General features: G+C 31.5%; 2 protein-coding genes across 2 annotated transcripts in view; one reads left to right on the forward strand and one right to left on the reverse strand.

Moving 5' to 3' along the window:
* LOC127727026 (uncharacterized) overlaps positions 1 to 13714 on the forward strand; it is a 219950-nt gene that overhangs the window by 87895 nt on the left and 118341 nt on the right. The window lies entirely within an intron of this gene.
* LOC127727073 (transforming growth factor-beta-induced protein ig-h3-like) lies at positions 800 to 13035 on the reverse strand. Its single transcript, XM_052234493.1, has 6 exons — positions 12824 to 13035; positions 11667 to 11881; positions 5944 to 6145; positions 5410 to 5508; positions 3442 to 3549; positions 800 to 949 (listed from the first exon to the last, which is right to left on the reverse strand). The coding sequence occupies exons 1-6, from the start codon at positions 12981 to 12983 to the stop codon at positions 849 to 851; spliced, it is 885 nt and encodes a 294-aa protein (XP_052090453.1). The 5' UTR covers positions 12984 to 13035; the 3' UTR covers positions 800 to 848.

Genomic DNA, 13714 nt, shown 5'->3' on the forward strand with positions numbered 1-13714 from the left:
TGGATCTATCCAAAGGTCTCTTGGACATGATTTGGACCCTTCTAAGGGTCCGTTGGGCAGTTCTTAAATTTGTTAAAAGACGAAAGTACAATAGGCATGGATTAGAATGTCAGAAAGTGCGTTGGAAATGCCTAAAGATTTCAGAAGACCCGTTGAACATAGCTTAAATCTATCGAATGGATCAAATGTTTTCGACGATAAGACGTATACGCTCAAATGTAATCCATGTAGATCCATCTAAGCATTCAGACCATTAAAATCATGAAAACTATTTTCTGTAATATAATTTTGGAGTGGCTAGGTATTTATACATCCCACCATTGTGTTATTGTGCTATGGTTATTGTTGTATTCTTGTCTTTCATATTTGCTTATGTACTTTGTCTATAGAGTGTCTATATGCCATCTTTTTTCTTTTCTTTCTTGAAATATTTATTTGTTTTTATAGTGATTAAGATTATACTACAATGTTGACTGCTGTACCCCAATTATTTACATATTTACCTATTATGTCTGTTTGTTTTGCTCACACATTGTTGTCAATATAATGAAATTCTATATGACTGTCATATAAGTGAGAGGTTTAGCTAGCTATAAAACCAGGTTGTATCCACCATTTTCTACATAAGAAAATGCCTGTACCAAGTCAGGAATATGACAGTTGTTTTCCATTCGTTTGATGTGTATGAGGTTTTGATTTTGCCATTTGATAAAAGGACTTTCCGTTTTGAATTTTCCTTGGAGTTCGGTATTTTTCTTAATTTACTTTTTAGTAAAACTTACAATAAACAAGAACAACAATTAAGTTATCTTTAATTCAAAATTCATCATTTCAATAATATCATCCCTCTATGTTTCTACCAAAACTGTGTCTATGATCTGAACCACACCGTTCAAAGTTGGTACATCTGCGTTGATTATCTTAGCTGAACCTATATACACTTCTCTCTCTGAAAAAAAAAATCATTCGTAAAACACGGTTTTTAACCTACAGAGCATCATGGTTTTGGTGAGAAATATTAAACATAGTTTTATGAATTGGTGTAGTGCTAAAAAATAATCATTTAAAAAAAAATAGCAAAAATTAATAAAACTAAAGATATTTGTAGTCGAATTCAAAAAGAGGCAACCAACCAACTCATCAAAAGTAGAAAAGACTTCTAGCGATATCAAAAGTTAGAAGATACCAAAAAGGGCAAATCGACGACAAAACCTAACTTTTACAGAAAAAAAACAGACAAATAAAATTCTACAAAACAATGTTACAACAAACATAGAATGAGCAGCACAAACCTCATGACAACATAGACGCAGGCATACAAAAAAGAATCAGCACAGGCACTAAAATAATGTCTTAATAGTGTATTTGTCATGTATTTTGTTATAGTTTTTGTATTCATGAATGGCTCATCCAAATTATAGCGCTTTCCATGCAGTATGGAAGTTTGTCCATATTGTGACCACTAAGTTATACATAAAAATGTAACAGGAATCACGAAAAATACCGTGACTGACCACCAACATCGGAATCCTCCGGGGGAAAAACACGTCCAAAAAAAACATGACAACAACGAACAACATAAATTCTAGATAGGCTGACTTGGTACAGGCACACAATGTTATGTGGTTAATACAGTTTTACGTTTGCACAAACATCCCCCCTGATCTATGAAGACAATATGTCGTAAAAACTAAATCACAATGGTTTGATATTGCCGCTTAAGAAAACGAAAAATATCAGAAACAATATAAATAAAAGGTTTCATGAAGGAGCATCATAACATTTAATTGAAATCGGTTGTACTTTGAGGGGCCAGTATTTTACATTTAAAATCGTCAGATAATCAGAAGAAAACACCATTTAAACCGAGTTAGTATATCACGCCAGTATGTCTTTCTGTTGAAAGATGAAATTAAGAAATTGTTCACTGAGTCGAAGAAAAACCGACAACACCATTGCAAAAAAAAGACAAAAAAGACAACAACAGTCTCCAAAACACTACATAGAAAACTAAAGATGAGCAACACGAACCACACACCAAACCGGGTGATAACAGTTCCTGCTCTACATGTGGCACCCGTCGTGTTCATGCCAAATACAACTTTTGTGTTAATGCAAGGTTATGTTTATTAACAGTTTCTTTGGATAACTTATATCTATAGCAAGCCGTTTTACTATTTATTCTAACTTCAAGATATCTCATAAACTTCATAAGATATGTTTATAAGATATCTTATATAGTTTATGAGATATCTTATATAGTTTTAGATATCGTATATAGTTTATAAGATATCTCATATAATTTTATTTATAAGATATATTATTAACTATATGAGATATCTTATAAACTATATGAGATATCTTATTAAGTATATAAGATATCTTATATAAAAATATTTATAAGATATCTTATAAACTTTAGGAGATATCTTATAAATTATATAAAATATCTTATATAATATATAAGATATCTTATAAAAAAACAGATTATATAAGATATCTTATATATTATATGAGATATCTTATATATTATATGAGATTTCTTATATAGTATATAAGATATCTCATATAGTTTATATGATATTTTATATAGTTTATAAGATATCTCATATAATTTATAAGATATCTTATATAATTTTCTTTATAAGATATCTCATAAATTATATGAGATATCTTATAAACTATATATATATCTTATATAAAAATATTTATAAGATATCACATATACTTTATAAAATATCTTATAAACTTTAGAAGATATCTTATAAAGTATATCTTATAAACTATATAAGATATCTTATATAATATCTTATAAAAATTAAATTATATAAGATATCTTATATATTAAATGAGATATCTTATATATTATATGAGATATCTTGAAATTCGAATAAATAGTAAAACGGCTTGCCATATATATCGTTTAGTATAAAAATAAGAAGATGTGGTATGATTGTCAATGAGACAACTCTCCACAAGAGATCAAATGACGTAGAAGTTAACAACTAAATGTCACCGTAAGGCCTTCAACAATGAGCAAAACCCAAACCCGCATAGTAAGCTATAAAAGGCCCCGAATGCAAAAACAATCTATATCTATCTCACAAACGTTTTACTTTACACAATCCTTTATAGTTACTGAAAACTATCTCGGGGGAAATAAGAATAAAAAGGTTGTGTCGTGTAAACATCAATCACACAGCAACCACGTAAAAATCAAACAAACAATTTCAGGGTCATCATACGGTCGCCGACCACGGACAAACTTGATATCCATATTGCAAGCCTTAGTCCCTCTAGGGAAATTTTTCAAACACACAGATAACTTGGAAAAATACACAAACAGACTCGAGTCATATCTTTGTTTTATTATTCAAACTAATCTAACACATTCAAGAGTAACTTACTTTTAAAAATTAAAAACATGAAGATTGGCCTTACCTTTAATGTCCACTGGAAAAGACGTGCCTGATTTAGCTGTAAATTTCCGTAAGTGAGTAAGACCTTCAGTGAAAAACACTTCATCAGCCATATGGTTTGACAGAACTCCTACAGTATAAAATGTTAACTGATATATAAATGTTTAAAACATTGGATATTTCATAAATTTGAAAAAGAATTAGAAAAGCAATTTTACATAACTTGAAGGACTCTTAGCCATGGTCATCATCCTCATTGGTACAAATCCAGACTTACAACTAAGCTACTTAATTACACCGTGTAGAACACCACATGCTATGTTGGCTATGTTTGACACGGGGTTGCGGTTTTGAAGCGGAGATGAACCGATTTTTTTTAGAATTGTTAGCACCAAATAAGGTATTGCAAGGAAGGAACCGAACCATAATCTATTTCCAGCACGCAGAAGCAGTAGTTTCCAGTGCTCTGTTTTATCAAACACCTCTCCCCAGTTTTCCGTGTTGCTGATTTTGATACTTCATATGCAAGTTTCAGGATAAAAAACTACTTTTGGCGATTGTTTCCCGTATGATTTATATGGAAATGAATTCTTCCTATTATAGAATTTAACCAAATCCCAGCTTCTTAGTAAAAATTTATAGGTTTTAAAGTTAATTTTTCATCGAAATGTAATATATAGCTCGGGGTGTCAGATTTGCGTCTCAAGGGGTAGAGGCATTTATTAAAACAAGGCTAGATTTGCCTATAATTCGGTCTTTATCTGATAGTTTGTAATTCAAACACACCAACTCTGTTATGATGACTCATTACAAACTTAAGGGCATACGATACAGTTACAAGGGAGTTAATGACGTTGCTAACGTGAAATGTTATTTTTCGCGACGTCAAAGTCAAACTGTGACATATCGGGTAACGATGCATTTTCGACTAATTTTTATCATTCAGACTGATTTAACTTGAAAACGAGTTCATGGACCCGTCTTTTTTAAAATGACATTAGGTTTGATTACGTATGAAGATTATTTGTACCAATTTTTATGAAAAAGTCACCGATGAAATTTTTTTTAAATTAGATAAATATACAGCAAAAATGCCGTGTTTTTTTTTCTAAAATCTGAAACTTTGATAAGAATTAATTATTTTCAAAGAATTGTTATACAAATTTAGAGCATACTTATGTAAAGAAGATTTTCCAAATGTTTTTACAAAAATCCGCTTGTGTTTATCTTTTGAAACAAAAAAGTTAGGTATGTCTACCCAAAGGATAGAAATATCCAAAAGACCGAAATTTTGAGTAAATGTCTAAAATTTCGACCCCATTTATCTCTTAAAGTAGCACATGAAGGTATATTTTTTATTACATATTTGAATCGACAAGGTGAAAAATAGCTTGTATGCAAATTTTCGTAAAAAAATCATTGTGGAATCAAAACTGTATCGTATGCCCTTAAGGTATTTCAATTGGCCCATATTTTAGTTTTTTAATTAATGTGCATTTTTAATGTTAGAAATGGAAAAAAAAACCTCAAAGTATAATTATGTTTTATACCTGAACACGGTTTGTTTTGCTTTTCAGTTACTATCATGGTCAGGAAAAAGTCACGGCTATGGCTTAATACACCAAAACATGGAGCAAAATCACAAAGGTGTTCTACACGGTGAATTAATTCATCAAGTTTTATATTCATTTTCACGAGACATCATTAAAAAATTACACACACACAAATAAATAGATGGAAACGCACCGGCTTTATCAAGTATATTTTCTCGTTTTTAAATTCTTAAGAGTATATTTCTTGTATACAGTTTCTCTCCTTTCCACCACCCAGTACCATACTAGGCCAATTATGTCATTGAAAAAAGAAATCAAACTGGAAATTGGTACATTTAAACTCTTTACAAAGTTGATAACAATCGTCACCTGAATGATGGCCTGAAACAAATGTATTTACCAGTTGAAGAATACGTGTTACATTTTATAAACCATACCTTTAAGCAATTCTGGATTACTTGTGATATTTTGCAAAACACCAGGAGCTAATTTGGAAAATGCTGCATTGTCTGGTACTAAAACAGTCATGTTAGGTCCTTTAAGAAAAAAAATCCATAGATGTAATACAAGACTATGAAATGAAGTGCCAATTGATATCGTGTTATAATTTGTGTTAGGCGTTCTTGATCCAAGTTGATATGATTTGGTGATTTGATGTGTTTTGACAAATTTGTGCTTTGAATGATGTTTTTTAATATAGACATAACATGAATAAGGAAATCTGGTATGATTGCCACTGAGACAACTCTCCACCAGAGACCTAAGGACATGGGTGCATGCAACCATAGGTCACATTACGGTCTTCAACAATGAGCTAAGTAAAAAAAAACAATTTGTCTGCTTGAAATCACATGATTTACTGAAGGCAAAACATTAATAATAAAAAACAATTTAAAAAGCTATGCACATATTATACAACAAATATGCATACTCAATGTATTGATAGCTGATTGAAAAATATATAAATATACCTTTAAAAGTGTCCAAATCCTGAGCTTTAGATGCAAGTAAGAGAAATGTGCTTACATTGCGGTCTTCAGATATATATTTGTATGCTGTTTTAGTTGGAATCTGATATAATACATGATGTATAACACATATCCTTCCATTCTTTGTCCTGTCCTCAACGTTCATGTACTCACCACCTTCTACTGTTATTAAAGTTTTGTTGTCCTGAAGTAGGTATATAAAATAACAATCAGCCAGTGCTTCGTTTGAAGGCATACTCTTAATGATGCATTTTAAAGAAGTTTATTTTCTATCAATTAAACATATAATTGTATTAAAACTAGAGTCTTAAATCAGATAAAGTTCGCAATTGACCGTTTTAACTGTTCTAATTGGGTCGTTTGGGGTTTTCATGTTTCCCAATTTTAGTAGATGGTATTTTAGAAGTTTACTCTATAAACATGTTCCCAATTTTTGATAGATTGTACTTAAGAAGTTTACTCCATAAACATGTTCCCAACTTTTGGTAGATTGTACCTTAGAAGTTTACCCAAGAAGCATGTTTCAAACTTTTGGTAGATTGTACTTTAGAAGTTTACTCCATAACATGTTCCAAACATTTGGAAGATTATATTTAGAAGTTTACCCAAGAAACATGTTCCCAACTTTTGGTAGATTGTGCTTTAGAAATTTACTCAAGAAACATGTTCCCAACTTTTGGTAGATTTTACTTTAGAAGTTTACTCCATTAACATTATAATAGAATTAACACATTTGTATGGAACGCCACAGCTGTCTTATGTGGAACTCTGATATTACTTTATGTTGTTTTATTATAACTTGATGATATTTTGTCTTTACTTAATATGGTTTTGACATTACGTAATGATGTTTTGATATAACTCAATATGGAATAGTCATTACTTAATGATATTTCGATATTTCACGATATGGTTTCGTATTGATTTGATATAGTTTTGTCATTACTCAATATGGTTTTGTCATTACTCGATGTGGTTTCACCATTAATTAATGTGGTTGTGTCATTAGTCAATGTGGTTTTAACATTACTTGATGTGAATGTGACTTAACGTTATGTAGTTGTTTTGTAATGATGATTTGCCTATTCTTTATATGGTTTTAACATTACGTAATGATGTTTCAAAATTTGACGATTTTACACCAATTCGGAAAAACCTGTTCTATTTTTAGATAGATTTCCATGTTGTATGTGCCTTGGATGAGTGTGGCCATCCATCGAATTAGAGTTCAAATTAAAGTTACTGTTTGAGTTATACTTTGACTTAGTCTTCGATTTCGAATTCAAGTCATTATTAGAATTAAAGTTTTAGTTAGCATTGAGTTGTGAGTTGGACTTCGAGTTTGAGTCACATTTAAAGGTAGAGTTCTAGTTACAACATTAAATTTGAGTCACTTTTTGAGTTTGAGTAAGATTCGAATTTGAGTCTCATTCAGATTAATTAAGATTTTGAGTTGAAATTGGAGCTATCTTATATGAGTTCGTAATTAAATTTTCTATCGCGGCACAAGGACTTTTGCTCGGGCTTCCGAAAAGAGGGCTACGGAGTATGCGTACAAAAGATAAACAATGTTACAGTATACAAAACGCAACATAGAAGTTGAAATAAAGTTAGTTGTGGTGTGATTGACAATGAGACAACTATCTACCAGAGTTTAAATGCAGTAAATGTTAGAAATCATATATAGGCAACCGCACAGCCTTCAACACACCGTATAGTCAGCTACAAAAGGCCACCATGCACCATGTGAAAAAATTCAAACGACAAAACAAACGGTCTTATTTATATTTAAACAATCTACAAAAAAAAATGACACACATTTATACAACGACAACAATTGAACTTCATGCTCCTGACTTGGGGCAGGTACATAAAGAAAGTGCACGTGGCGGAGTTAAACATGTATGTGAGCGCTAAATCCTAACCTTAAATCGGACTGTTACAGTTGTGTAACAGCACAAAACGAGAAAAAAATGTAAACTAGACAAAGTGATGTCCCCGCACTCAACTCATTTAACCGCTTATACCCCAAAAATGACAAAAAAAGTTCAATTATCTCCCAAAAAAGCATAAGATAATAAAAATAAAAACCCTGACCACATGCACACCTTCAATAATTGTACAAACAGCCAGCAGAGTGAATACTTCCTGGCATTCTAAATTCAAACTATAGAAGGAGTTATCTGGAAACGCTCTTCTTATGCAAGTAAATTTCCCAAAAAATTACAAAAAAAAGTTCAACTATCTCCCAAAAGAGCAAATATTAATAAACATTAAACCCTTACCACATGCACAACTTCAATATATGTACAAACAGACAGTAAAGAGAAAACTTCCTAGGATTAAAACTGTAGGAGGAGTTATGCGGAACAACTATATATCCATAATGGGACGGACATACGGACGGACGGACAGGGATAAAACAGCATGCCCCCCAACTTTCAGTTGCGGTGGCATACAAAACAGTTTCATTTGGCTGACTCAATAGATCGGTATGACTGGGTAATATAAATCCATCGGGGTGATCTCGGATGCTCCAGAAAGGCACCCGTCGTGTTATTCGAGAGAGTACAAACCCAGTGATTTGGTTTTATTTGGTAGTTCACATTCAAGGAAAAGATGACGGTATTATGGTTACGACCACTGGAACATGTCCGTCGTCACATGTGAAACAGATATTCCAAAAAGTGTATTTTTCAATTAGTGCGAGGTAGATCAGGGAATTCAATTGATTACAAATAAAAGATTGATATTCATATAAGTTCAAATGATCATTTACGCTAAAAAAAAATCGGAAAATTCTTATTTGATAGTATTTATGCTTTGTCGCTAAAACCGAGCCCCCTCCTCCCGTTTCCCTGTAACTTTAGTGTGAGTTGATTTGAAGTGTTTCATTTGTTAACAATAAAGTTCAAGTCTTTTGATTTGTGTCGAGCCTGTGCCATCAATGTTGCGGCAGTGAGACACAACAAACCTATATTTCGTCGTCGATAGTGGCGTCGGCGTCTCCGTCTCCATTTTTTAAAATTTTTATTGAGTTTAACATTTCATTATACATGTTACTAAACATGTATGCCATCATAATTTTGTACTTTTAGAATATCATACTGTATTTTTTTACCTCAACTATTGTATCTGTATTTATATTGTATGTTTCTCTGTAAACTTATAATTAGTTTTTAGAGAATAAAGTATCTATCTATCTATAGATCGTTAGGTTTCTAGTTTTTTTACATTTTTCATTTCGGGACCTTTTATAGCTTACTATAGGGTATAGATTTTGCTTATTGTTGAAAACCATACAGTTTTGTTTTAGTTAAATAAAACCGAATTAAACTGTTTTGACATGATAAATTTGTAAACCTCCATGAAGTGTTTTAAAACTTGTATAGGAGTTATTCCTCAATTTCAAGAAAAAGCATCTACAGAAAAACATTTTTTTTTTTTAATTTTTTTTTTACCGATAAATGTATAGATAAATGTACAGCCGATCGACATGACGCTTTTACACTTACAGCAGCAATATTAGGCGAGACACAGGGTTCCGTGGAATATTTTACAAATTTATTACAAAAATACTGCTTCCTTTTGAGAACTTAGGATAAAAACAACAAGACCAAGTGGTTTGGGATATCCCAATTATGTCCGAAATACTGTAAACTTTTTATTACTTTTTTTTCTTATTATTGTCTGCCGTTCCCCTTTTTCGTACCAAATAACTCTGAACAACCACTCGAACATTAATTTGAACTTTAACTCAATGGATAGCGATACCCATCCAAAGCACATTAAACAAATGATATATTTAAACAGTTAAATTTTAATTATTTAAAAAGCTCGGCAAGCCTCGCGCTTTAAATATTAAAATTTAACCGTCTCGAGTGGAGAAATATCGTAATACACTTGTTGCAGTGGTGGAATCTATATGTATCTACTCGTTTTAAGAAGGATATAGAAGTGTGACGATTGTAACAACAAATTGTTTGAACGGTCCTGTTTAGATAGCTTAGCTATACCAGACACATGAGAATACAGAGATCCTAGTCATAATATAAGTTGAGATCTAAAAACAATACTAAGTTATTCTTGCCACATGTGCATGTGCCTGTTCCGTCATGAAACTCGAAAATGGCGGGTTGTCGTTTTTTTTTATATCTCAGTGGTTTCGCTATTTAGCGAAGTTGAAATCATATATTTAGTATATTTTGTAAAATGTCTTGATTTTCCTTATTTTGTATTAATATTTAAGCATATTTTGGATTGGAAAAGTATGGTCACACCTAATGATTAACTTTTTATATTTTGATAGGATTATTTTATAGCGAAAGAAAGCTTTAAAAAAACAATGCTGTTACTTTTGCTGTCGGCTACAAAGGAAATATGGACGGATAACTTTATAAAAACATGTTTCTTCATTTTCTTTATTAGAACATCATAACATTGTAAATCTGGTTTAATTCTTAAAACTAGCTCTTTCGGTTTTATAAATTCCCCTACAATATGAACAAATTTGAAGTACTTAAAAATAGGGAAAATGACAGTTAAGTACTCGTGTTGCTCAGTCTATAGTTTTCGAAGTTGTACTTTGTAGACTGTTGTTTGTTTTTTCGTTGTTTTTCGTTTCTTGCCATGGCGTTGTCAGTTAGTCTTCGACTAATGAGTTAGAATATGTTATTCAAAAGAGACACCATGCCTTTTACAACAGTCAGTTACTTATATTGCTGAAGATGTCTAGAAAATTATTTTGTTTGTTTGTTATATGGAAATAAAGAACGATTTGTTCTAACTCTTATTATACACTTTATTAGTTTGTGTTATAATGTATTTTGCAACCTAAATATTAAGTCTTCTGTCTATAGCATAAATGAAGTAATCCATGAGACTTTTGCTTGCTTCGTCAATAAGTGAATTTATCTAATTTTGTGACAATTTGTACGACTTTGTCCCCAGCAGAGCTATAGAAAAACAGCACAATAACGGGTGTTACACGGACACTTTTTATGAATAGAGTCACTAGTGCATTCAGTGAGTTCATAGGCATTTTATCGTATACCTTGTGACCTAATTACCTTGTTTTATAAATATAATTTATATGAAAATTGTTTATAAAAATTGTATTTATAAAAAAGCTAACTATGTCCCAAAATGCTGAAATTAAATAAAGTGTCTACGAAGTTACTGACTGCAAGAGTAACTGCAACCATAAAATATGTCCATGTACAAACCTCTCGTGTGTTTGCATAGGAGTAAGATTAAATCTTTCAAATCGTCTAAATCGTACTATTCGGAGGATTTGCCCTTTTCTCTTCATGTTCAATGAATTTGCTTAAGTCGAATTGTGATAGAACAAAATCAATATTTATACATGTTGTATTTACGTTTGTCTGATTACTCTTTCTTATTTCATTTGAATCTATCAAAAATGTTTCAATATATTCTTGTATGACATCAAGATTACATCTTATATCATGTTGTTCCATAAGTACTGTTTGTTTTGATTTGCTTATGAAGAGGGTTGTTTGAATTGGTAACTTTAAATCAATTTTGCAAATTTAAAATTCGACATTTTATGAAAATGACCCATATAGCCATTGTCGATGTAAAGTTTGCGTTACGGACCCATCAAACGATCAATCGGCTTTATGGAAATTGGAATGTTTATGTATTTATATTATAGTAACTTATTTGTAAGTTTATTGTCTTACCTGTTCTGATGTGTATCTGTTAACTCGTAATTGTTCTCCTTGGAAAGTTGGCAATAAACTGTTGTCTTTCATATTGTTACATTGAAGTTTCTGAGGAACTAAATGGTACATAATTGTTTCTTTTAAAAATGTTTTATTTTTAGACATCATCTCCATGATTGCTGATGGAATACTGTCCAGTGCACCTCTTGAAGGCAGAAACAGAGTTTTGCTATCTACAAAAAGAAAAAGCATCTCTGCAACCAAATCGTCCTTTCTCTAGTTTGTTGAAAACATTATACATGTATATACCTTCTAAGTTTTTGTATTGATTACTGCAATCCAAGAAAGGTTGTATATCTTTAGAATCAATATTTCTAAAAGCTAGCTCAAAGGAAAATTCTTCGGATTTAAAAAAAAATATCGACAACTACATATACTATAACCGGCTATCGGAACGACGACAGCTACCATAGGATCTGAGTTTCCCATTGATCTTAAGAGAAACATTAGCGTTGGCTATATCGTGTACCGTAGATTTTTGTCTGCGTCTCCTATTGTCATTGCAATACAGTTGATTTTACAATTGTGTAAAGCATTTTGATATGCGTTACATAATGTATCTGCTGAACATATAGCCGGTAATACGGTATGCAATGCACTTCTAAGTAATTCTCCTAAAGCTTTGCCATGCAATAGTGCTTGTGTCACGTCCTTAGCTAATTTAGGAAACAATTTTAAACAGAAAAGAAATGTATATGAAGCCATTTAGCTGTGATTCAGAATAAATCAATAAATCAATATTAATCCCGAAAAATACAAGATATAAGGATTTTGCAAACAACAGTTTACATAAGATTCATCCTTTTGAAATAAAGATTATTTATATGATTTAAAATATAAATTAAAGAGCAATCTGATTAAAATTCAGATCTATATTAACTCGCGTACTCGTATATATGAGGATAACCAAATCAGAGATCTATATTTGAATTAGATTGAAGTTTAAGATTTGAAGAGCATTCTGAACATTGTTTATTCGAGACACACATCTCGAATTCATTCGTCAACGTTTGAGGCAAGGTAGAGATTCTAATATGAGAAACGAAACTCCTGGGTAAGCTACTGGAAAGGGATATATTAAGACACAAAATACATTGTAAGCATGCTTGCCTTACCATTTCCTTTTGTAAATTCATGCGTAACATGAGCTTTTTCACATAATTCAACGAATTTCCATGATCCAAGAAAGTCTGCACAAGTCAGCAAATCGTAAAATTGACACGGATTACAATTGGCCGATATGACTGCAGCGAAAATTACCAACAAAATCTTCATTTTAAAATATTAGATTAAAATGAAAACACGGACATGACTAGGACTGTGTATATCACAAGTCATACACATATCTACCTAAGATAAATCACATTGATAAATATGATAACAAGCACCTAATAAGTACTTTGGCACTAGTGTGATTTTCACAAATTCCCAATTCTAAATTTAGCACGATCTTCTGGTTTAGTCTCATTGAGAGACTTAATCGATTTTTGTCATTTCTTTTTAGTATTTTTTATTTCAACTCTTTTTTTAAGCAATTGAATTCCCTTAAAATTTGGTCTTCTTTACTTTAGAATGTAAAACGTATGAATAAGTAAAAGAATTTGTCTACAAAATGTATGCTTAAAATCAAAAGTACAATGCATGTATATCAATAGGTACGTAAATCTTGATTATGAGAATGTACGCCTTTTTATGGATTTATCCTCATTTTCCAGTTGTATTCCAAATTTCCCGCCCTTCATCCCTGACGAACCCTGTTACAGGACCTACCTATTGTATGTATTGTTAATTCGTTCTCGTCCTGAACATGCATGAAATATTTGCCACTGGACGTTAAGTAACCAACAATCTAACCATCCTTGTTATGGTCTTTTATCATTTATGAAGTGCTTTATTAAACTGTCAAATAATGGGCAAAGTACCACCTACAACATAAACCATTATGCCATCAGATCTCAAAATCCATTCTAATATGTTTTATTTGGTGATACATCAATGGGTTGGGC

Source organism: Mytilus californianus, unplaced genomic scaffold (assembly GCF_021869535.1).
Source record: "Mytilus californianus isolate M0D057914Y unplaced genomic scaffold, xbMytCali1.0.p SCAF_1, whole genome shotgun sequence".
NCBI lineage: Eukaryota > Metazoa > Mollusca > Bivalvia > Mytilida > Mytilidae > Mytilus > Mytilus californianus.